The 14660-nt window shown below is 55.3% G+C and overlaps 10 protein-coding genes across 10 annotated transcripts; 4 read left to right on the forward strand and 6 right to left on the reverse strand.

The window, feature by feature from the left end:
- Nucleotides 1-28: 28 nt before the first annotated feature.
- On the reverse strand, nt 29-1528 carry BAUCODRAFT_34427 (uncharacterized protein). Its single transcript, XM_007678589.1, has one exon. The coding sequence runs from the start codon at nt 1232-1234 to the stop codon at nt 425-427; it is 810 nt and encodes a 269-aa protein (XP_007676779.1). The 5' UTR covers nt 1235-1528; the 3' UTR covers nt 29-424.
- Nucleotides 1529-1830: 302 nt separating this feature from the next.
- On the reverse strand, nt 1831-2754 carry BAUCODRAFT_34428 (uncharacterized protein). Its single transcript, XM_007678590.1, has 3 exons — nt 2624-2754; nt 2419-2525; nt 1831-2352 (listed from the first exon to the last, which is right to left on the reverse strand). Exons 1-3 carry the CDS (start codon nt 2647-2649, stop codon nt 2075-2077), a joined length of 411 nt encoding a protein of 136 aa, XP_007676780.1. The 5' UTR covers nt 2650-2754; the 3' UTR covers nt 1831-2074.
- A 240-nt stretch (nt 2755-2994) lies between these two features.
- Nucleotides 2995-3711, forward strand: BAUCODRAFT_34429 (uncharacterized protein). Its single transcript, XM_007678591.1, has 4 exons — nt 2995-3094; nt 3158-3187; nt 3240-3347; nt 3400-3711. The coding sequence occupies exons 1-4, from the start codon at nt 3085-3087 to the stop codon at nt 3561-3563; spliced, it is 312 nt and encodes a 103-aa protein (XP_007676781.1). The 5' UTR covers nt 2995-3084; the 3' UTR covers nt 3564-3711.
- A 449-nt stretch (nt 3712-4160) lies between these two features.
- Nucleotides 4161-5501, forward strand: BAUCODRAFT_34430 (uncharacterized protein). The gene is made up of 3 exons (XM_007678592.1): nt 4161-4656; nt 4709-5197; nt 5253-5501. The coding sequence occupies exons 1-3, from the start codon at nt 4489-4491 to the stop codon at nt 5451-5453; spliced, it is 858 nt and encodes a 285-aa protein (XP_007676782.1). The 5' UTR covers nt 4161-4488; the 3' UTR covers nt 5454-5501.
- A 1103-nt stretch (nt 5502-6604) lies between these two features.
- On the forward strand, nt 6605-8580 carry BAUCODRAFT_34431 (uncharacterized protein). The gene is made up of 3 exons (XM_007678593.1): nt 6605-6749; nt 6812-7160; nt 7211-8580. Exons 2-3 carry the CDS (start codon nt 6856-6858, stop codon nt 8178-8180), a joined length of 1275 nt encoding a protein of 424 aa, XP_007676783.1. The 5' UTR covers nt 6605-6749; nt 6812-6855; the 3' UTR covers nt 8181-8580.
- Nucleotides 8581-8737: 157 nt separating this feature from the next.
- Nucleotides 8738-9136, forward strand: BAUCODRAFT_498555 (uncharacterized protein). The gene has a single exon (XM_007678898.1). It carries the CDS (start codon nt 8841-8843, stop codon nt 9081-9083), a length of 243 nt encoding a protein of 80 aa, XP_007677088.1. The 5' UTR covers nt 8738-8840; the 3' UTR covers nt 9084-9136.
- Nucleotides 9137-9359: 223 nt separating this feature from the next.
- On the reverse strand, nt 9360-9996 carry BAUCODRAFT_53363 (uncharacterized protein; the record flags this gene model as incomplete). The annotated part of the gene is made up of 2 exons (XM_007678719.1): nt 9360-9866; nt 9916-9996. Coding segments are annotated over 2 exons (588 nt in total), but the record flags the coding sequence as incomplete, so codon positions are not given.
- A 580-nt stretch (nt 9997-10576) lies between these two features.
- Nucleotides 10577-11384, reverse strand: BAUCODRAFT_498575 (uncharacterized protein). The gene has a single exon (XM_007678899.1). The coding sequence runs from the start codon at nt 11203-11205 to the stop codon at nt 10756-10758; it is 450 nt and encodes a 149-aa protein (XP_007677089.1). The 5' UTR covers nt 11206-11384; the 3' UTR covers nt 10577-10755.
- A 420-nt stretch (nt 11385-11804) lies between these two features.
- BAUCODRAFT_498590 (uncharacterized protein) lies at nt 11805-12253 on the reverse strand. The gene has a single exon (XM_007678900.1). It carries the CDS (start codon nt 12140-12142, stop codon nt 11903-11905), a length of 240 nt encoding a protein of 79 aa, XP_007677090.1. The 5' UTR covers nt 12143-12253; the 3' UTR covers nt 11805-11902.
- A 734-nt stretch (nt 12254-12987) lies between these two features.
- Nucleotides 12988-14403, reverse strand: BAUCODRAFT_42961 (uncharacterized protein; the record flags this gene model as incomplete). The annotated part of the gene is made up of 1 exon (XM_007678698.1): nt 12988-14403. A coding segment is annotated over one exon (1416 nt), but the record flags the coding sequence as incomplete, so codon positions are not given.
- Between the last annotated feature and the right edge of the window lie 257 nt (nt 14404-14660).

The following is a 14660-nucleotide window of genomic DNA, read 5'->3' on the forward strand; positions in this document are numbered from 1 at the left end:
CGTTAAGTGGCACATATCAACAAACACAGCTTCAGACTTGCTCACATCGCAGGGCATCGCAGGCTTCACCCTGTTCTATCGTCTGCTCTATGCTCTACTGTTGTAGTCTGCTCTACAGAGGCCGACCGTCATACAGCCACCAATTCACGACCTCTACATACTCTGCTGCGCAATGGCTTGTCGCAGGGCCATCGGTGTGAATCAGCCTTGGCCGACAATCGAGCCGTGTATGAAAGGCCGGTTTACCCATGGAGCAGTACGTCGTTCGCATGGTAAGGCTCGATTCCGCAAATCGCGGTCTTGGGCAACCAAACATCCGCGGGCCTCGAGCTTGTCGTGATTGTCAGAAAGCGCTGGCATCCGCAACCGTGAAGTGGCTGCTTCACGCGAGTCGTTCGTCCCACATCTTCTCCCTTCGCCAATCTCACGCCTTCGCCGCCGTCACACCCTTCCCAGCCTTTTGCCCTCCCCCCTCCACCGCCTCCGCATTCTTATTCAACCAACTCAGATACGTCTGCCACCCCACCCCAAACGCCCCGGCAAAAACACTCCGGTTCCGCGCCGGCACCCACGTGAAACTCACCGCCGTCACCAGCGGCCAGATCTTCCAGCTATTCGTCCAACTGATCGGCACCGTCTCCCTCACCCGCCGCGCACTCTCCCGCAAACTCCCGCCCGACAACAGGCTCTGCAGCCCGAAGAAACACGTACTAAACACCGGCGTGAACGCGAGCTGATTCACCAAGATCTTCACCCCGATGCTCAACCAATGTCGACCCGGGAAGTTGAAGTGCCGGCCGAGGAACATGAACCAGGCGTAGCTGGGCAAAGACAGGATGGAGGCTATGGCGAGGGCTTTGAGCCCGCGGATGGGTTCGTAAGAGCCCGTGGTGAAGGAGGCGGTCGCGACGGTTTGCGCGGAGAGGTCGCCGAGGAAGTAGATGACGAGCGTGCTTTCGAGTTGGGTGAGGAGGGGCCGCCGGGATTGCATGGCGCTGTACGCGCGGAAGGGGGTGGTGATCCAGGGCCAGCCGGGGATGGGGATGGTTTGAGGAGGGGGTGCTGTGGTGGAGGTGGACGTTGACGTTGACGCATTGCGGATGGTGGAGGGGCTGGCATTCGAGTTGAGGCGCGTCTGTTGATGGCGGCGGAGGATGTTGCGGTAGACTGTCTGGTGGAGTTTGTGCGTGCTTGAGCGGCCTATGTTTATGAAGGTTGGGAGGAAGGAGGTCATCTTGGTCGCATGGAGGGAATTGATATACGACAGGGAGATGGAGAGCGAAGAGGATCTGAAAGAGGAGTAATGACTGTAGCTGATAGAATCAATGAAATGTACTTACGAAGAGCGTATACTACTGCCAGTGATGAGCGTTGAGTTGGATTGGGGGTTCTGCTGCACGGTTGTTGCGCCATCGTTCGGGGGCTTCGTGGCTCGGCTTCTAGCGCCGAGGTTGGCTGTCATGGCCGGCATTTGTGCCAAGAGGATGCTCGCTGCTGCAGGTACGCTTGCATACACCTCAATACCGCTGTGTCGCAGAGCGGATGGAGGTGAGAACGCTCGTTGGAGCAAGAGTGATGCTGACATATGGATGTGGAAGTGACAATGTCAGGGTAAGAGGCAGAAATGGCACCGGAGACAGTAGCAGCGACGAGGGGCTGTTGGCAGATTGCGCCCGGCGGCAGCGTTGTAGCAGACGCGTGGAAGCGACTGGCGACAACAACAACCACAAACAACACGTGAGACATGACAAGCAGGATGAAGAGACTGAATGGAGGAAATGTCTTGCACCATTGTCATTATGATACAGCATGATGATGGCGCTACCTCGCCTGGTGCACCCATGATATCAACCCATGCCCTGTGAATCTCCTCGCAAACTCCATTCCCGCAAAAGTAGTCAAGCCATCTGCCATGCAAGCCAACGAACCACCGCCCATCACCCAGCCAGCCGCGTCAGCAGCAATGACCGCAGGAGGTCGAGATGGCCGTGCCTCATGGTCTTATTTCATCATTGGTATCGAGTGTGTAGTGGTAGTAGAAGATGTCGAGTTGATGTGAGTGAGAGAGACCCGCTTAAGAGCGCTCGCCACGGAGACGGCGCGCGAGCTGGATGTCCTTGCTCTGGATGGTGACACGCTTGGCGTGGATGGCGCACAGGTTGGTGTCCTCGAACAGGGAGACGAGGTAGGCCTCGACGGACTCCTGCAGCGCGCCGATGGCGGAGCTCTGGAAGCGCAGGTCCGACTTGAAGTCCTGCGCGATTTCACGCACCAGACGCTGGAAGGGGAGCTTGCGGATGAGGAGCTCGGTCGACTTTTGGTAGCGACGGATCTCACGGAGCGCGACGGTACCTGGCGTGGTTGTTAGTGTCGGTGGTGGCGGTGGTGGTGGTTTGAGTGAGTGGAAGAGATGCTTACCTGGCTTGTACCTGTGAGGCTTCTTCACACCACCGGTCGATGGCGCGGACTTGCGAGCGGCCTTGGAGGCGAGCTGCTTACGGGGCGCCTTGCCACCGGTGGACTTACTGTAAAGATGTGTTAGTATGGTGATGGTAGAAGGGTGGCGAAGGAATGACGCGGAGTCATAACAACGCGACCGTGAAGTGATGATGGGAAGGCATACCGAGCTGTCTGCTTCGTACGGGCCATGGCTAATGGAGATTGTGTGCTTATTGATGGTTTGAATTTGAAGGTGGTGGAAGCTGGTGGTGGTGAGATGGATGACTTGGTGGAGAATGCTACTGAAGTGGGGGTGTAGGAAAGAAGCGGAAAAGCAGACGCCCTAAAAGATAAACGACACCTCAGCCACGCATGTCTAATCACAGTTCAGAATCAAAAGCGCGTGGAAGGATTGATTGCGCGGGGCGCGGCTCTGTTGTGAGTCCGTGCGCCTGCCAAATCGATTGATACCGCAAGCCGGCTGGAGCCGCGAATCCTATATATTCAGCTTCTCCCCCACACTCACACTCCTACATCCCATCCATCACACAGCTTTACCCGCGCAACTCGGCATCACCGGCATCAGCAGTATCATCAGTCAATCTACCTTCGACCTCTCTCACCCACCCAACAAATAAATTCATCATGACTGGCCGTAAGCACTCGCCACTCCACCACTACCACTTGCATCATACAGGCACTGACATTCACTTCGCAGGCGGCAAAGGAGGCAAAGGACTGGGCAAGGGCACGTGACCGCGCTCAGCAGCTCACCGACGACGTTACTAACGTGTCCACAGGCGGCGCGAAGCGTCACAGGAAGATTTTGCGCGACAACATCCAGGGTATTACAAAGCCCGCCATCCGCCGTTTGGCGCGTCGTGGCGGTGTCAAGCGTATCTCGGCCAGTAAGATTTCCACACATCTCCATATACGGGCTCCGTCTGACAGGTTTCCCAGTGATCTACGAAGAGACGCGCGGTGTCCTCAAGACTTTCCTCGAAGGCGTCATCCGCGACGCAGTCACCTACACTGAGCACGCGAAGCGCAAGACCGTCACATCCCTCGACGTGGTCTACGCGCTCAAGAGGCAAGGCCGCACCCTTTACGGTTTCGGTGGTTAAGCGGCGCGCGACTTTCAGATTTTCTTCGGCATGCTTTTACGACTACCAACAATATCCGTCGGCATGAAGCAGCTGGCCCGGCGACAGGCTTGGGCACAGCCATGATGGAAGGCGCGATATGGGTACGGCTGGGGTGTTTGCAAAGGGCTGCTCTCAGCCGGCATGGTTTGCTTTGCTGTAGATTAACGGCTCATCATGGCGTTGATGGAGCCCAGCAATGATAATGTGGCAATTTGTTCAAACCCAATCAATCCTGTTCTCTCTCCCACCGATCTCCATGCTCTCGATACGCGTGTACGTGCCTCTGCCATGTTGACAATACTGCATCCGGCAAGCGTGAGTGGCGCAAGGGCCATCGCGTTGTAGTGTGAGGATAAGGTGCAGTGGCGCCCGGCGGGAGTTCCCGTACGCCTGAGCACTTGACAAGAAACACACGCAGTACCATCGAGCCTGCAATGTTATGTCGCAGTTACGATAACTATCTGGGGAAAGAGAACTGCACGCTGCCTTGTTGCATGCGGTACGCATTTGTGTCGGCAAAGCGCAACCGTTCCAAGTTCGGCCTGGGGATACAAGCCCGACAGGACGCCATCAATAGTAGCTACCCATCGAAGGCGGAGATACTTTGCATGGCAAGTACTTATCATCTGTTCTCACTTCGTACTTGCTGCTATGAGGCGATATTTTGTTCGATCGGCTTTCCCTCAATGAGTCCTTTCCGTTACCGCGGCCGCCGTCTGTCCGATCGTAGCCGAGATCGTCATGGTACATCTAGCGTTTCGTGTTGAACGAGTAACGGAAGGGCGGCCATCCACGAGGGAATATCACACATATTTATTGCGCTACCACGCCCATTGCTCGTAGAGGCAAATTTCTGTACGGTTCCGCATTGTAGTCAAGCTCTCTGAAGGTCCTCTACTCCGCGATGGCACTCGTGCATCCGAAGCCGCGCTGTCTGTTCTTCGATGTGTTTGGCACCTGCGTTGACTGGAGGAAGACGGTCACGGAGGAGCTATGGCAGCAGACGCGGGAGGCTTTGAGCTCACCGACCAGTTCGATCGCTAGCCGTATCCGCATGCTGGCTTCTGATATGGTACAGTGTCTTAACATCTCCCGATTCTCCTAAATGCTCACCGTCACGACAGACGTACGAGCAATGGGGCGAAGTGGCCCAAGAGTGGCGGAACGGATATCTGAAGTTCACGCGAGAAGTTGCCAACAGTACGGATCCAAGCAAGCCATACAAGACCGTGGACGAGCATCATCTGGAGTCTTTACGCAACATACTCACCCAACGAGGCCTCATCTTCGCACGGACGGACGGCACGCCAGCGGACCTTGTGCATGACGGTTCGCTGTGGGACGAGCAACAGATCAAGGAGCTCAGCATGGTCTGGCATCGTCTCGATCCATGGCCGGATACATGTCGTGGGATCCAGGAGTTGAACCGTCAATTCTACACTTGTACTCTGAGCAACGGCAACTTGACGCTGTTGAAGGATATGGTGGCGCATGCGAAGATGGAGTTCACGCACGTCTATTCGGCCGAGATGTTTCAGTCGTACAAGCCCAGTCCGAAGGTCTACTTGGGCGCGGCGGAGAAGATGGGTTTGAGGCCAGAGGAGTGCGCCATGGTTCGTCCATCTCGTGCACAATGTCCGACGGCATACATGCTGATATGAACCGTAGGTGGCAGCGCATCTGGACGATCTGAAGGCGGCGAAGTCGAATGGATTTCGAACGATCTACATTGAGCGACCGCAGGAGGAGCGGCACCCTGAACTGGGTGGTGAGGCGGACCTTGTGGACATCTGGGTGAAGGAGGGTGAGATGGGATTTGTAACCGCGGCGGAGAGGCTGGGTATTTCAATCTCTGAGCATGCTACGTAACTTTCTAATGTACGTCGAACTGTCAATCTCAACGCATCTGCTTGCGCCGTCTTCCAGAGTATTACTGAATCAAGCATTTGTCTAATGTTGGTGCGGAACACCCTGCTCGTGTATGAAAACGTCAACAGTACTTGAAATTCCGAACATAGACAGCTCCATTAACGTACAAACAGCGATGCATGCATTGCAGCCTACAATCGACAACGTCCACGACCAGCTCAGTCGTTCTAAGTCCGACCTTCTCAATATAATGGCGGTCCGCTAGACGTGAGGTTAACCTGCAGAGCAAGACACTGACATCGCTGCCGTCATGGAAAAACCTACAATGCTAACCCAAACACTAACCCTAGCACAACACACAGCAGTTCAAGGGGCTCCGAAGCCGGCGCACTTCGCTCGTACTTTAGATACCTCCGTATCCATGCACGACCGTGCGAATGCCATCGAGCACATTATTCAACATGGCGCTTCGATCTGGCATCTGCTGTAAGGCACGGTCCAGCAACATATTCAGTCCTCATTGGTCACATAGTTGACGGCCGAGCAGAGTACGAGGTTTCGGCGTAAGACCGTTGTCCGCCTCTCAATCCACGTCATGACGAGCAGCGGCAGCACCTTAGATTAGTATAGTCACATTATTGTAACTCAGACGATGGCTATATCACGGGGTTTGCGGTGATTGCGATAGTGTATTCGGCCATGTTATGGTAACAAGCAAGCAGTGCCACGTTTCATCCATCATCCCGAACTAAAGATACTTCACCTTAAGAGGACAAGGCTGCGTTGCGACACCCCAGTCAACTACCACATCTGTGAGACCGTCCGCGAACAGATCGAGATCACCGTGTTACCTACGCCCGCAGGCGCCAACGCCATGCCAGCAAGCAACAGCGCTGTGGCCAAGACAAGCGAGCCCCAAGCAGCCGACCCAGATGGCGGTGCTTCTGTTCCAGACCTGTCCCCGAAGGATGTCAAGGCCGAAGCAAGCGACGTAGCAGACGACGGCAGTAAAGATGCTACTGACACCGAGAAAGCGGTCGACTTATCGAAGACGGCGCAGCAAGACCATAGGCCAGACATCGTTGCCACAGAAGAGTACTCAGTGTTCACCACTGGACAGAAACGAGCCATCATTGTCGCCGGGAGCTTCGTGAGCTGGTTTAGCCCGATGAGCGGCGCGATATACTATCCTGCGCTGAACCAGGTACGGCGGTGGCCAAACATGCATTGTTGCAGTCCTGCTGACAGGCCCGTAGATAGCAGCGGACCTCCACGTCACGCCTGCAAGAATCAACAGTACGTACTGGATAACGAGCGCAAAAGACGAGAAGATGAATGCTGACATGGCATGCTGTTAGTAACTGTTACCACTTACCTCATCATTCAAGGTCTGGCACCGATGATGATCGCTGGGTTCTCGGACAAAGCTGGAAGGCGACCGGCGTACTTCATATGCTTCGTCATCTACATCGCAGCCAACCTCGGCTTAGCGTTGCAGAACGACTACATTGCACTATTGCTGCTGCGAATGCTGCAATCGGCCGGCAGCAGCGGCACGATTGCGCTAGCGAACGGCTTGGTGGGAGACACTATCACCTCTGCTGAGCGTGGTAGCTATATCGCATATGCCTCAATTGGTACACTACTTGGACCCTCGTTGTCTCCCATTCTGGGTGGCCTTCTTAGCCAATATTTGGGCTGGCACTGGTACGCTGCGTTATTACCTCCCGTCATGTCATGGCTGACCCAGCCTGTAGGATCTTTTGGTTCCTGCTGATCCTGTCCGTCGTCTTCTTCATTCCATTGGTCTTGTTTCTGCCGGAGACGTGCAGGAAGATCGTCGGTGACGGCTCAGTACCGCCGCCATGGTCCAGCATGAACATTACAGACACGATACGATTCAACAATCGCGCAAAGAAAGGCATTCTTGTCGACGAGGCAAAGAAAGCAGAGTTGCGTCAGAACTTCCGCCTCACTATCCCCAACCCACTATCAACGCTGGTCGTGCTGGCCGACTTCGAGAGCGCTTTGATACTCATGGCCACAGGTCTCGCTCTCGCCTGTTTCTACGCCATCTCCACTGGCGCGTCAGTCGTCTTCGGTACGCTTTACGGTTTCGACGACCTTTACATCTCGCTTATGTTTTTACCTTTGGGTGTGGGTGGCGCCATTTCAGCATTCACGACGGGCAGGATGGTCGACTGGAACTACAGAAGGCATGCCAAGCGTTTGAACTTCCCTATTCACAAGACGCGCCAGACGGACCTCTCCGACTTTCCGATTGAGAAAGCCCGAATGGAGATTGCGCTCCCAATGTTCGCATTCGGTGCTGCTGCCATTGTCGGTTACGGCTGGATGATAACCCATAAGATCTCGCTTGCCGGACCCATCATCATGTTGTTCCTTCTAGGCTACTGTCTCACAGCTGGCTTCCAATGCCTGAACGTGCTAATGGTGGACATCTACCCAGGTCAACCAGCTACAGCCACTGCCGCCAACAATGTGACGCGTTGCCTGCTCGGCGCTGCTGCTTCTGCGGCTATTGTCCCAATGAGTGATGCGATTGGCAACGGATGGGCATATACCATCTTGGCACTTTTATTCGTTGTTTCCGGGCTAGGGCCGCTAGCGAGCATGAAGTACGGCATTCAGTGGAGGAAGGCGAAGAAGGACAAGGCGGAGAGGAGGCAGCGAGAGAAGCAGGCGAAGAAGGCAGCAAGAGTTTGATCGGCGTGTTCGTAGCTCGTATGACGATAGTCATGCTTCTCTACGGTATCTGTATTCATATATGCATTTATCCGCCCGCCTTGTATAGCCTGCACTGGTTCTTTTCGCTGCCAGCTATTCGATTTGGTGTAGCGGCTAATGTCAAGCAGGATTCGCGAAGGGTGTAAACATCTGCACGGCAGTTACTCCGCTCTTTGCGTGAATGCCCTTCTCATGTCCATCTCATGCTCCGCATGAAGAACAAGCCGTCTCATTGGACAGTGGACTCATGGATCCCTGTGCGCCGTGGCTAACCTGCTGGTCGATGCATGAGTCATCTGTCGTGAATAGCACAGTCGTGAAACAGCGACATCCAGTCCTTCCGACTCACAATCGTTGCGCAACACATGGTGTCATGCTTAATCGCGGCGCACCTTTGCGAACTTCGCGCAATGAGTGGCATGGGCACACTTAGTGCTTCCCTTGCGCATTACCACCGCGCACTATATCCACCACTGTCTCGGTAAACTTGGAAGCGAGCCGCGGCCCTATCCACTGGCTCCAGCGCATATCAGGTTCCTCGCACAGGCCTCCTGGGCTGCGTAAGCACGAGTCTGTGCGACTCAGAGTGCTTCCGGAAAATCTTCGTGGTACGGTGTGGAACTGAAGGCGAGGACCGTGATGCGACATAATGTAATCTCGGCGCCTCGGCCGGTGCTCCATCGACCGAAAAGCAAAACAACCTGGTGGTTGTCGCGTCCGACCGTAATGTCCCGTGAGCGGCTCGTGCTGCGCAGCGAACCTCTGTCCGGCTCGCGGTCTTGTTGCGCGCCCTGGTTCCTGCAGCCGGCGCCTAGTGTACGTTACTCCGGCATCCGCGACGCTCCATCTGCAATTGTAGGCGATTATATCCTTGCTGCATAGGACCACTGCTTGTTGCCTCCAACCGAGGGCCGGGCCTGAACGATCCGAACTGTACCGAGGCAAGCATCCCTCGCAAAGATTCTGTCCCTAGTGACTTGATACCCTTCATAATATTACGCATTTGGACGAGGCTCGGGATCGTTTCGACTTCCTGCTGGACCCCGTGCCTTTACCATCCGATCGATAGTAACGGTCGCTGTCGTCACGGTAGGTTCGTCGGTATGGATCGGAGTCGACAGGTCTCTGGACTCTGCCGGGCTCTCGCGGTGCAGCTGCCCTTTGGCTGCGCAATCGACGCACCACATCATAGAAAGCCTTCTCCACATTGACGCAGTTCTTTGCGGATGCCTCGACGAAGTCACAATTGAGTTGCTTGGCCAGAGCGCTACCCTCCTGCGTGGACACCTCCCGCTCCGTCACCCTGTCGCATTTGTTGCCCACCAGCATGATTGGCACCGGTCCAGGTAGTGGGCTGCCCATTGTCTGCGAGAGCGGAGAGCCGGGGTAGGTTGGTGAGCCTGCCGCTGCCGATTCCTTCACCCTTTGTATTTGGTGGTGAAACTTTTGTATCCGCGCAAAGGACGATCGAGACGAGATGGAGTACACCAACACGAAGCCTTCACCATCTCGTATCCATTGATCTCGCAGGGCTGTGTACTCCTCTTGGCCAGCTGTGTCGAGCACTTCCAGCATGCATGACTGGTTGTCGATCTGTACTTGCTTGCGGTAGGAATCTTCGATCGTCGGATCGTACGTCTCAACGAAATGGTTTAGACACAGCTGCTGACTGTCAGTCAAAGCTTACGCATTCTGATCCCGTAACATGGCACACCTGTATCGTGAGCGCGGTCTTTCCCACTCCGCCGTCTCCCAGCACCACCAGCTTGTACAATGTCATTTTTCCGTGAGCCATGTTTGCGACTCTGCGCTACTTAGCTCAGGAGTGTGGAGTACTCCAGCAAGCTGTCCAGCAGGCGTTCGCAGCGAAGCTGTACACCGGCGAGCTACCCCCGGTCCAATAAGTGAACGAGGCGAGCCAGCACTGCTCCGGTGTGCACCGTACACCTACGTCGCACCCGACGGCTATTGACGCCGTGTGTGCTCGGGTGACCACCCTGTCTGCTGCCCAATGGGCGGAATTTGGCTAAAGGCTGGCCAGGAGAGGAAGCCGTTCCTGGTGGCCCTGGACTTGCGAAGCCAGGAAATCCGTTGCAGATCAGACGCCGATCAGGAACCCTCAGATTCAAGAATATGTGGGAATACGCTGAGAATAACGAATGCCAAACACAGAGAACTCCACCAGCTCCGTACGTAGGAAGGATGGACCTTTGGACAAATCTTCGGCACGCTGCAGTTTCGCGGAGGTACATGTGATCGTCAAGCAGATCGACGGGCTAGCTTGACCCAGGAAAAACTTTGGATTGCTTAGCTGCACGACTGGTTGGTAGTACTTCTTCTTGTCTCTTGCGGCCACAACGGCGTCTAACCAGACATAGTGGCCTGGCGGTGCTATATCAAATAGCAAAAAGCTGTAGACGAATTGAACAGCCACTCTTGTTCTATGCGCGTCTAGGCGGCAGTAGGTTACTCGCTGCACGTGGCAAATACGCTTTGGTGGATTGCCCCAGGGTTATGTAGACCAGTACACCGATCCGGCGGGTAACCGAGCTGTTCAAGAATAGTGCTGGATTCGAACGCTGTACGCGCGTTGTACAGATGCAATGGCGGTGCTGCGTGACAGGTCACTGATCTTGGTGATCGTCGTTCCTCGCTTGATCAAAGCGATGGGCAGACCTTCGGAATAAAAGATTCTGGACTGCGCGACTAACAAAAGTGGGGGACAAAATCTACGCATCGGCACAACTCCCTGCTTGCGCCATTCTCCGGGAAGTGAGGACGGCGCTGAGTCTGTTTGCTCCGGCGTCTCCCCCAAGCTAACCCTGTGGCTGCAGCCCGCTACCGTAGTTGCTGTTCGATACGTAGACGATCCAAGCTGCAGCCCTGCGTTCAACGCAGCTAGCTCACGGCTTGAAGGCCTAAACGATGGGGATCGCACGAATTCAGCCTGCTGCAGCTGCTGTGTCTGAATAAGGTCGAAAGTGGGAAGAGACCTGAGCGGCATGTTCACTTGAGAAATGCTGGCTTACGGGCCGGACGACTACACAAGCGCCTCTCATAATGGTGCAGTAGCTTTCGACAAGCGAGCTGTATGAGGGCTCACCGTGGCTTGATGCGTTGCCGCAACCCGCATTGCTTTGCATTCTCGACAGGACACCAACGGTCTCAGATCGATAACCAGGAGAGCAGCAATGTTTTAAATGCCGAGGCTCAACAATGGCCATTCTCTAGTCAGGCCCGCATGCCATGTCGAAGATGTTGAGCTTCATGCGTACTCATACGCGAGAGGCTTCTTCAATCATTCAATGCTAGTTACCCGTAACCTACATCCCGTCCACCGGCCAACAGCATGCAACATATTATCAACGCAGGCTGCCAGGCTGTTGCAAAAAGTGACCAACATGCAGTATAAACATCTCCAGTGACCAAGACTTTGCACACAACGTGTCGCAACTCGCGTGGGATGACATCCTTCTGTCGTGGAGAGGGCTGTCGGCTTGTTCGACATTTGGAGGCGGAGATGCCACGCTGCCCGTACATATCACTGGCGCCTTCTGCAGTGGACGACGCCGCCGCAACGGCGACAGCGGGATAAGAGGCGAAGAGACGGCTTTTGAACGCAAGGTTGCCGCCATGGCGGGAGCCGCTAGTTATTCTGTACGTAACAGGTAGAGCTATCGGCCTCCAAGCAATGAGCCCGCTCAGACAGTTGCCATTGGCAGACTATGTGCTTCTTCGATTCCTGATAAGTCGAGATGAAAGTCAATGGACCATCTCCACGGGTGTTGCTTACTACAAGCTAGCCAAGGGTTTGACGACGGTGTCAAAGCGGTCCGTAGGATGAGAGCCGGCCGGCGTTGCAGTAGCGTGAACAGCGCGCTACAGCAAAAGGCGCAGACGATCTTGATCATGTGAAAGCGGGTTGACGCATGTTTATGCATTTTGTTGTTCGAGATGGCAAGACTGCAAAAGCCGAGCGTTTGTCGGTGAAGTGAGTGAGCTTCTACCGTCCTCGTTACGCAGCGTTGCCGTCCCCGCTTTACTGCCCTTCATCACCGTCACCGCCAGCGTCCATACCGTGCATTGCGTCGCCAAACGCGCTGTCGTCCATACCCATACCGCCACTTCCGAACTCGAAGAGGTCGTCACCAGCAGTGTCGTCCATGTTTGTGAGGTCGCCAAAGGCATCCTCATTAAACATCGACTCGTCGCCGGCCGCATCAGGCAAGCCACTGTCGTCAGCACTGTCGCCAGTAATATTGCCTTCTCCGGATGTCGTTGACTGTTGTGGCGCTTGTTGTGGCGCTTGTTGTGCACCCGATGTTGCCGTCCTGGCTGTCGTCGTGTTACTGTTATCGGGTGCGGCTAACCCAGAGGTTAGCGTGTTGAGGCCATCATCCACATCATCATCATCATTAACAAGCGCGCTATCGCCGAAGTCGATAGTAGTATCACCGATGTCGAGGTCGATACCCTCCATCATGGACGTGTCGTTCACGGTTTCGTCAGACACATCTGAAGGGCCTCCGAGATCGGTTTGCGGTGCAGGTTCACCAATTGGCGTTTGCTGCTGAGCTTGCTGCACGTGGGCGATTGACCGTTGGGCGACATTGGGCGGCAGCTTCAATGGCATTGAGGGTGGCTCTCCATGGTAGATGGTGGGCTGGTCGGTCGCGGTAGGCATCACCGGCTGCTGCTGGGCTTGGCCGAACATGTCCTGGTGTTGCGAGTCCGCTGGTCGAGAAGCTGCTGGTTGTTGCTGCGGGGCATCCTCCTCCCTCTCCCAACCGCCCTTTTCCACCATCTCTGCTTCTTTGCGGGCAGAGATCTTGACGCCAAGCGCATCTTCGACCTCCTTCAGAACATCTTCAAGTGTTACTCGCTTTTCGGAGTCAGACATATGCTCGGTGGCCGACGGATCTTCAAGCCGATAGGCAGGTACAGCATCTTCATGGCCCTGCCAAGTTGCGTAACGCAGTTTCTTCTCTGATTGCATCAACAGATTCGTCTTCTTCCACTCGCCCATCTCTCTGGCATGTTCGGCCTTCATCCGCTCGATCTCGGCTTGACCTTCTTCAAGGTGCGTCGCTACGCGCTTGTTGAATTCTTCGAGTTGCTCCTTGCTCAGGTTAGTGAACGGCTGGGCTTCTTTCGCCTTCTGTAGGGGCTGCTCGCTCAGCGCAAGGTCTACAGTCGGCGGCTCAAGAATGCCGTCAGTCAAGCCCTTCAGCTCGCCCATCAGACCGAGACCGAGATCTGCCGGCACAATCTGATTAGAAGCGTAAGGTGAAGAGAAGACCTCTTCCATCCAACGATGATGTTGCATGTACCGTGACACGCTGATATCGCGTGGGGTGAGATGGTCGAAGAAGTCACCAAGCGTGGTGTTCTCTTCATCTTCAATCGACGTGTCTCCATGAATACCATCGAGCAAAACCGAAGCACCCGAGACGGACGGGTTCGGCCGCTGACGCTTGGCCGGCGGGGGTTGTAGATGTTGTGGTTGTTGTTGTTGATAAGCTGGGTATTGGGGATATTGATTTCGCATCATGGCCGCCTGCGCCTGGCTGGCTTGGGAAGGGTAGCCTTGCTGTTGCATGCTCATCTGTCGCTGCAGAGTAGCGGCGTTGGGTAGGTTGAGGGCCGGCCAAGCGCTGCGGTCGTGCAACATGAAATCGCGTTTCTCGAGTCTGCCTTGCGCCTCAAGCACCTGCCGCTCGCGCATGATTTGCTGCATCTGCGGAGGGAAAGGCACCTGACTGCTTGGGAGCATCCGATTCGCATCAGTCGTATGGTAGTGAACGATCCACAGCGCGGGATCCGGCTTTGCAGCGTTGACGGCGGGGTTCTTTGCTATGAGATGGTACCGAGTTCGTGCGTGCGAAGCCATCTGGTCATGGTGCGGACGGTAGCCGACAGTGTGCCGGTAGAGCTCGATCGTGTAACCATTAAACTCATGGCAAATGCTCGTCTCCGGATCGCCCCAAACATATCCATCACTGGAGAAGCGCTCCTTCTCCGGTGGTATATACTCCAGCCAAAGGGTGCCGTCCTGCGGAGCCTGGACATACGTCCATGACATCGCTGCCAGGCGGCTGACGATGGTAGGCGCATCGAGCAGGTATGTCACAGCCTGGTCAATGGACAGAGGGCCGGCTATAAGTGGGAAGCGGCGGCCGGAGATCAAATGGACGTGGTTTTGCTGGGTTCAGGGTTAGCAGAGTCGCAACAGTCCTGTAGCCAGACATACAAGTGGCGCAGCAACAGCCTGGAGAGGGTTAGATGCTTGCGCCATGATTGCTTCACTTCGCTGTTCACACTCGCAGGTGGCGGGTCTCAATGCGCAACGTGACTGTACGCACAGCTACCGTAGAGCGCGACAAGAGGAGGACGCGATCGTTGCTTGCCTGAGGCTGCCAAAGGTACACGAGTCAGAAAGCAAATTTGAGTCATGTACGC

This window comes from Baudoinia panamericana (genome assembly GCF_000338955.1).
Source record: "Baudoinia panamericana UAMH 10762 unplaced genomic scaffold BAUCOscaffold_7, whole genome shotgun sequence".
Lineage (NCBI taxonomy): Eukaryota > Fungi > Ascomycota > Dothideomycetes > Mycosphaerellales > Teratosphaeriaceae > Baudoinia > Baudoinia panamericana.

What these genes read in the sequence shown, in the direction of transcription:
- BAUCODRAFT_34427 (XM_007678589.1), bottom strand. Translation starts at nt 1,234, where the DNA reads ATGACCTCCTTCCTCCCAACCTTCATAAACATAGGCCGCTCAAGCACG.
- BAUCODRAFT_498590 (XM_007678900.1), bottom strand. Translation starts at nt 12,142, where the DNA reads ATGCATAAACATGCGTCAACCCGCTTTCACATGATCAAGATCGTCTGC.
- BAUCODRAFT_34430 (XM_007678592.1), top strand. Translation starts at nt 4,489, where the DNA reads ATGGCACTCGTGCATCCGAAGCCGCGCTGTCTGTTCTTCGATGTGTTT. An exon ending in GCATGCTGGCTTCTGATATG is followed by an intron (nt 4,657 to 4,708) that starts GTACAGTGTCTT and finishes CCGTCACGACAG; the next exon opens with ACGTACGAGCAATGGGGCGA. An exon ending in GGCCAGAGGAGTGCGCCATG is followed by an intron (nt 5,198 to 5,252) that starts GTTCGTCCATCT and finishes TATGAACCGTAG; the next exon opens with GTGGCAGCGCATCTGGACGA.
- BAUCODRAFT_498555 (XM_007678898.1), top strand. Translation starts at nt 8,841, where the DNA reads ATGCGACATAATGTAATCTCGGCGCCTCGGCCGGTGCTCCATCGACCG.
- BAUCODRAFT_34429 (XM_007678591.1), top strand. An exon ending in AGGCAAAGGACTGGGCAAGG is followed by an intron (nt 3,188 to 3,239) that starts GCACGTGACCGC and finishes ACGTGTCCACAG; the next exon opens with GCGGCGCGAAGCGTCACAGG. An exon ending in TGTCAAGCGTATCTCGGCCA is followed by an intron (nt 3,348 to 3,399) that starts GTAAGATTTCCA and finishes CAGGTTTCCCAG; the next exon opens with TGATCTACGAAGAGACGCGC.
- BAUCODRAFT_34431 (XM_007678593.1), top strand. Translation starts at nt 6,856, where the DNA reads ATGATCGCTGGGTTCTCGGACAAAGCTGGAAGGCGACCGGCGTACTTC. An exon ending in CAATATTTGGGCTGGCACTG is followed by an intron (nt 7,161 to 7,210) that starts GTACGCTGCGTT and finishes CCCAGCCTGTAG; the next exon opens with GATCTTTTGGTTCCTGCTGA.
- BAUCODRAFT_498575 (XM_007678899.1), bottom strand. Translation starts at nt 11,205, where the DNA reads ATGCCGCTCAGGTCTCTTCCCACTTTCGACCTTATTCAGACACAGCAG.
- BAUCODRAFT_34428 (XM_007678590.1), bottom strand. Translation starts at nt 2,649, where the DNA reads ATGGCCCGTACGAAGCAGACAGCTCG. An exon ending in CGTACGAAGCAGACAGCTCG is followed by an intron (nt 2,526 to 2,623) that starts GTATGCCTTCCC and finishes ACATCTTTACAG; the next exon opens with TAAGTCCACCGGTGGCAAGG. An exon ending in GCCTCACAGGTACAAGCCAG is followed by an intron (nt 2,353 to 2,418) that starts GTAAGCATCTCT and finishes CAACCACGCCAG; the next exon opens with GTACCGTCGCGCTCCGTGAG.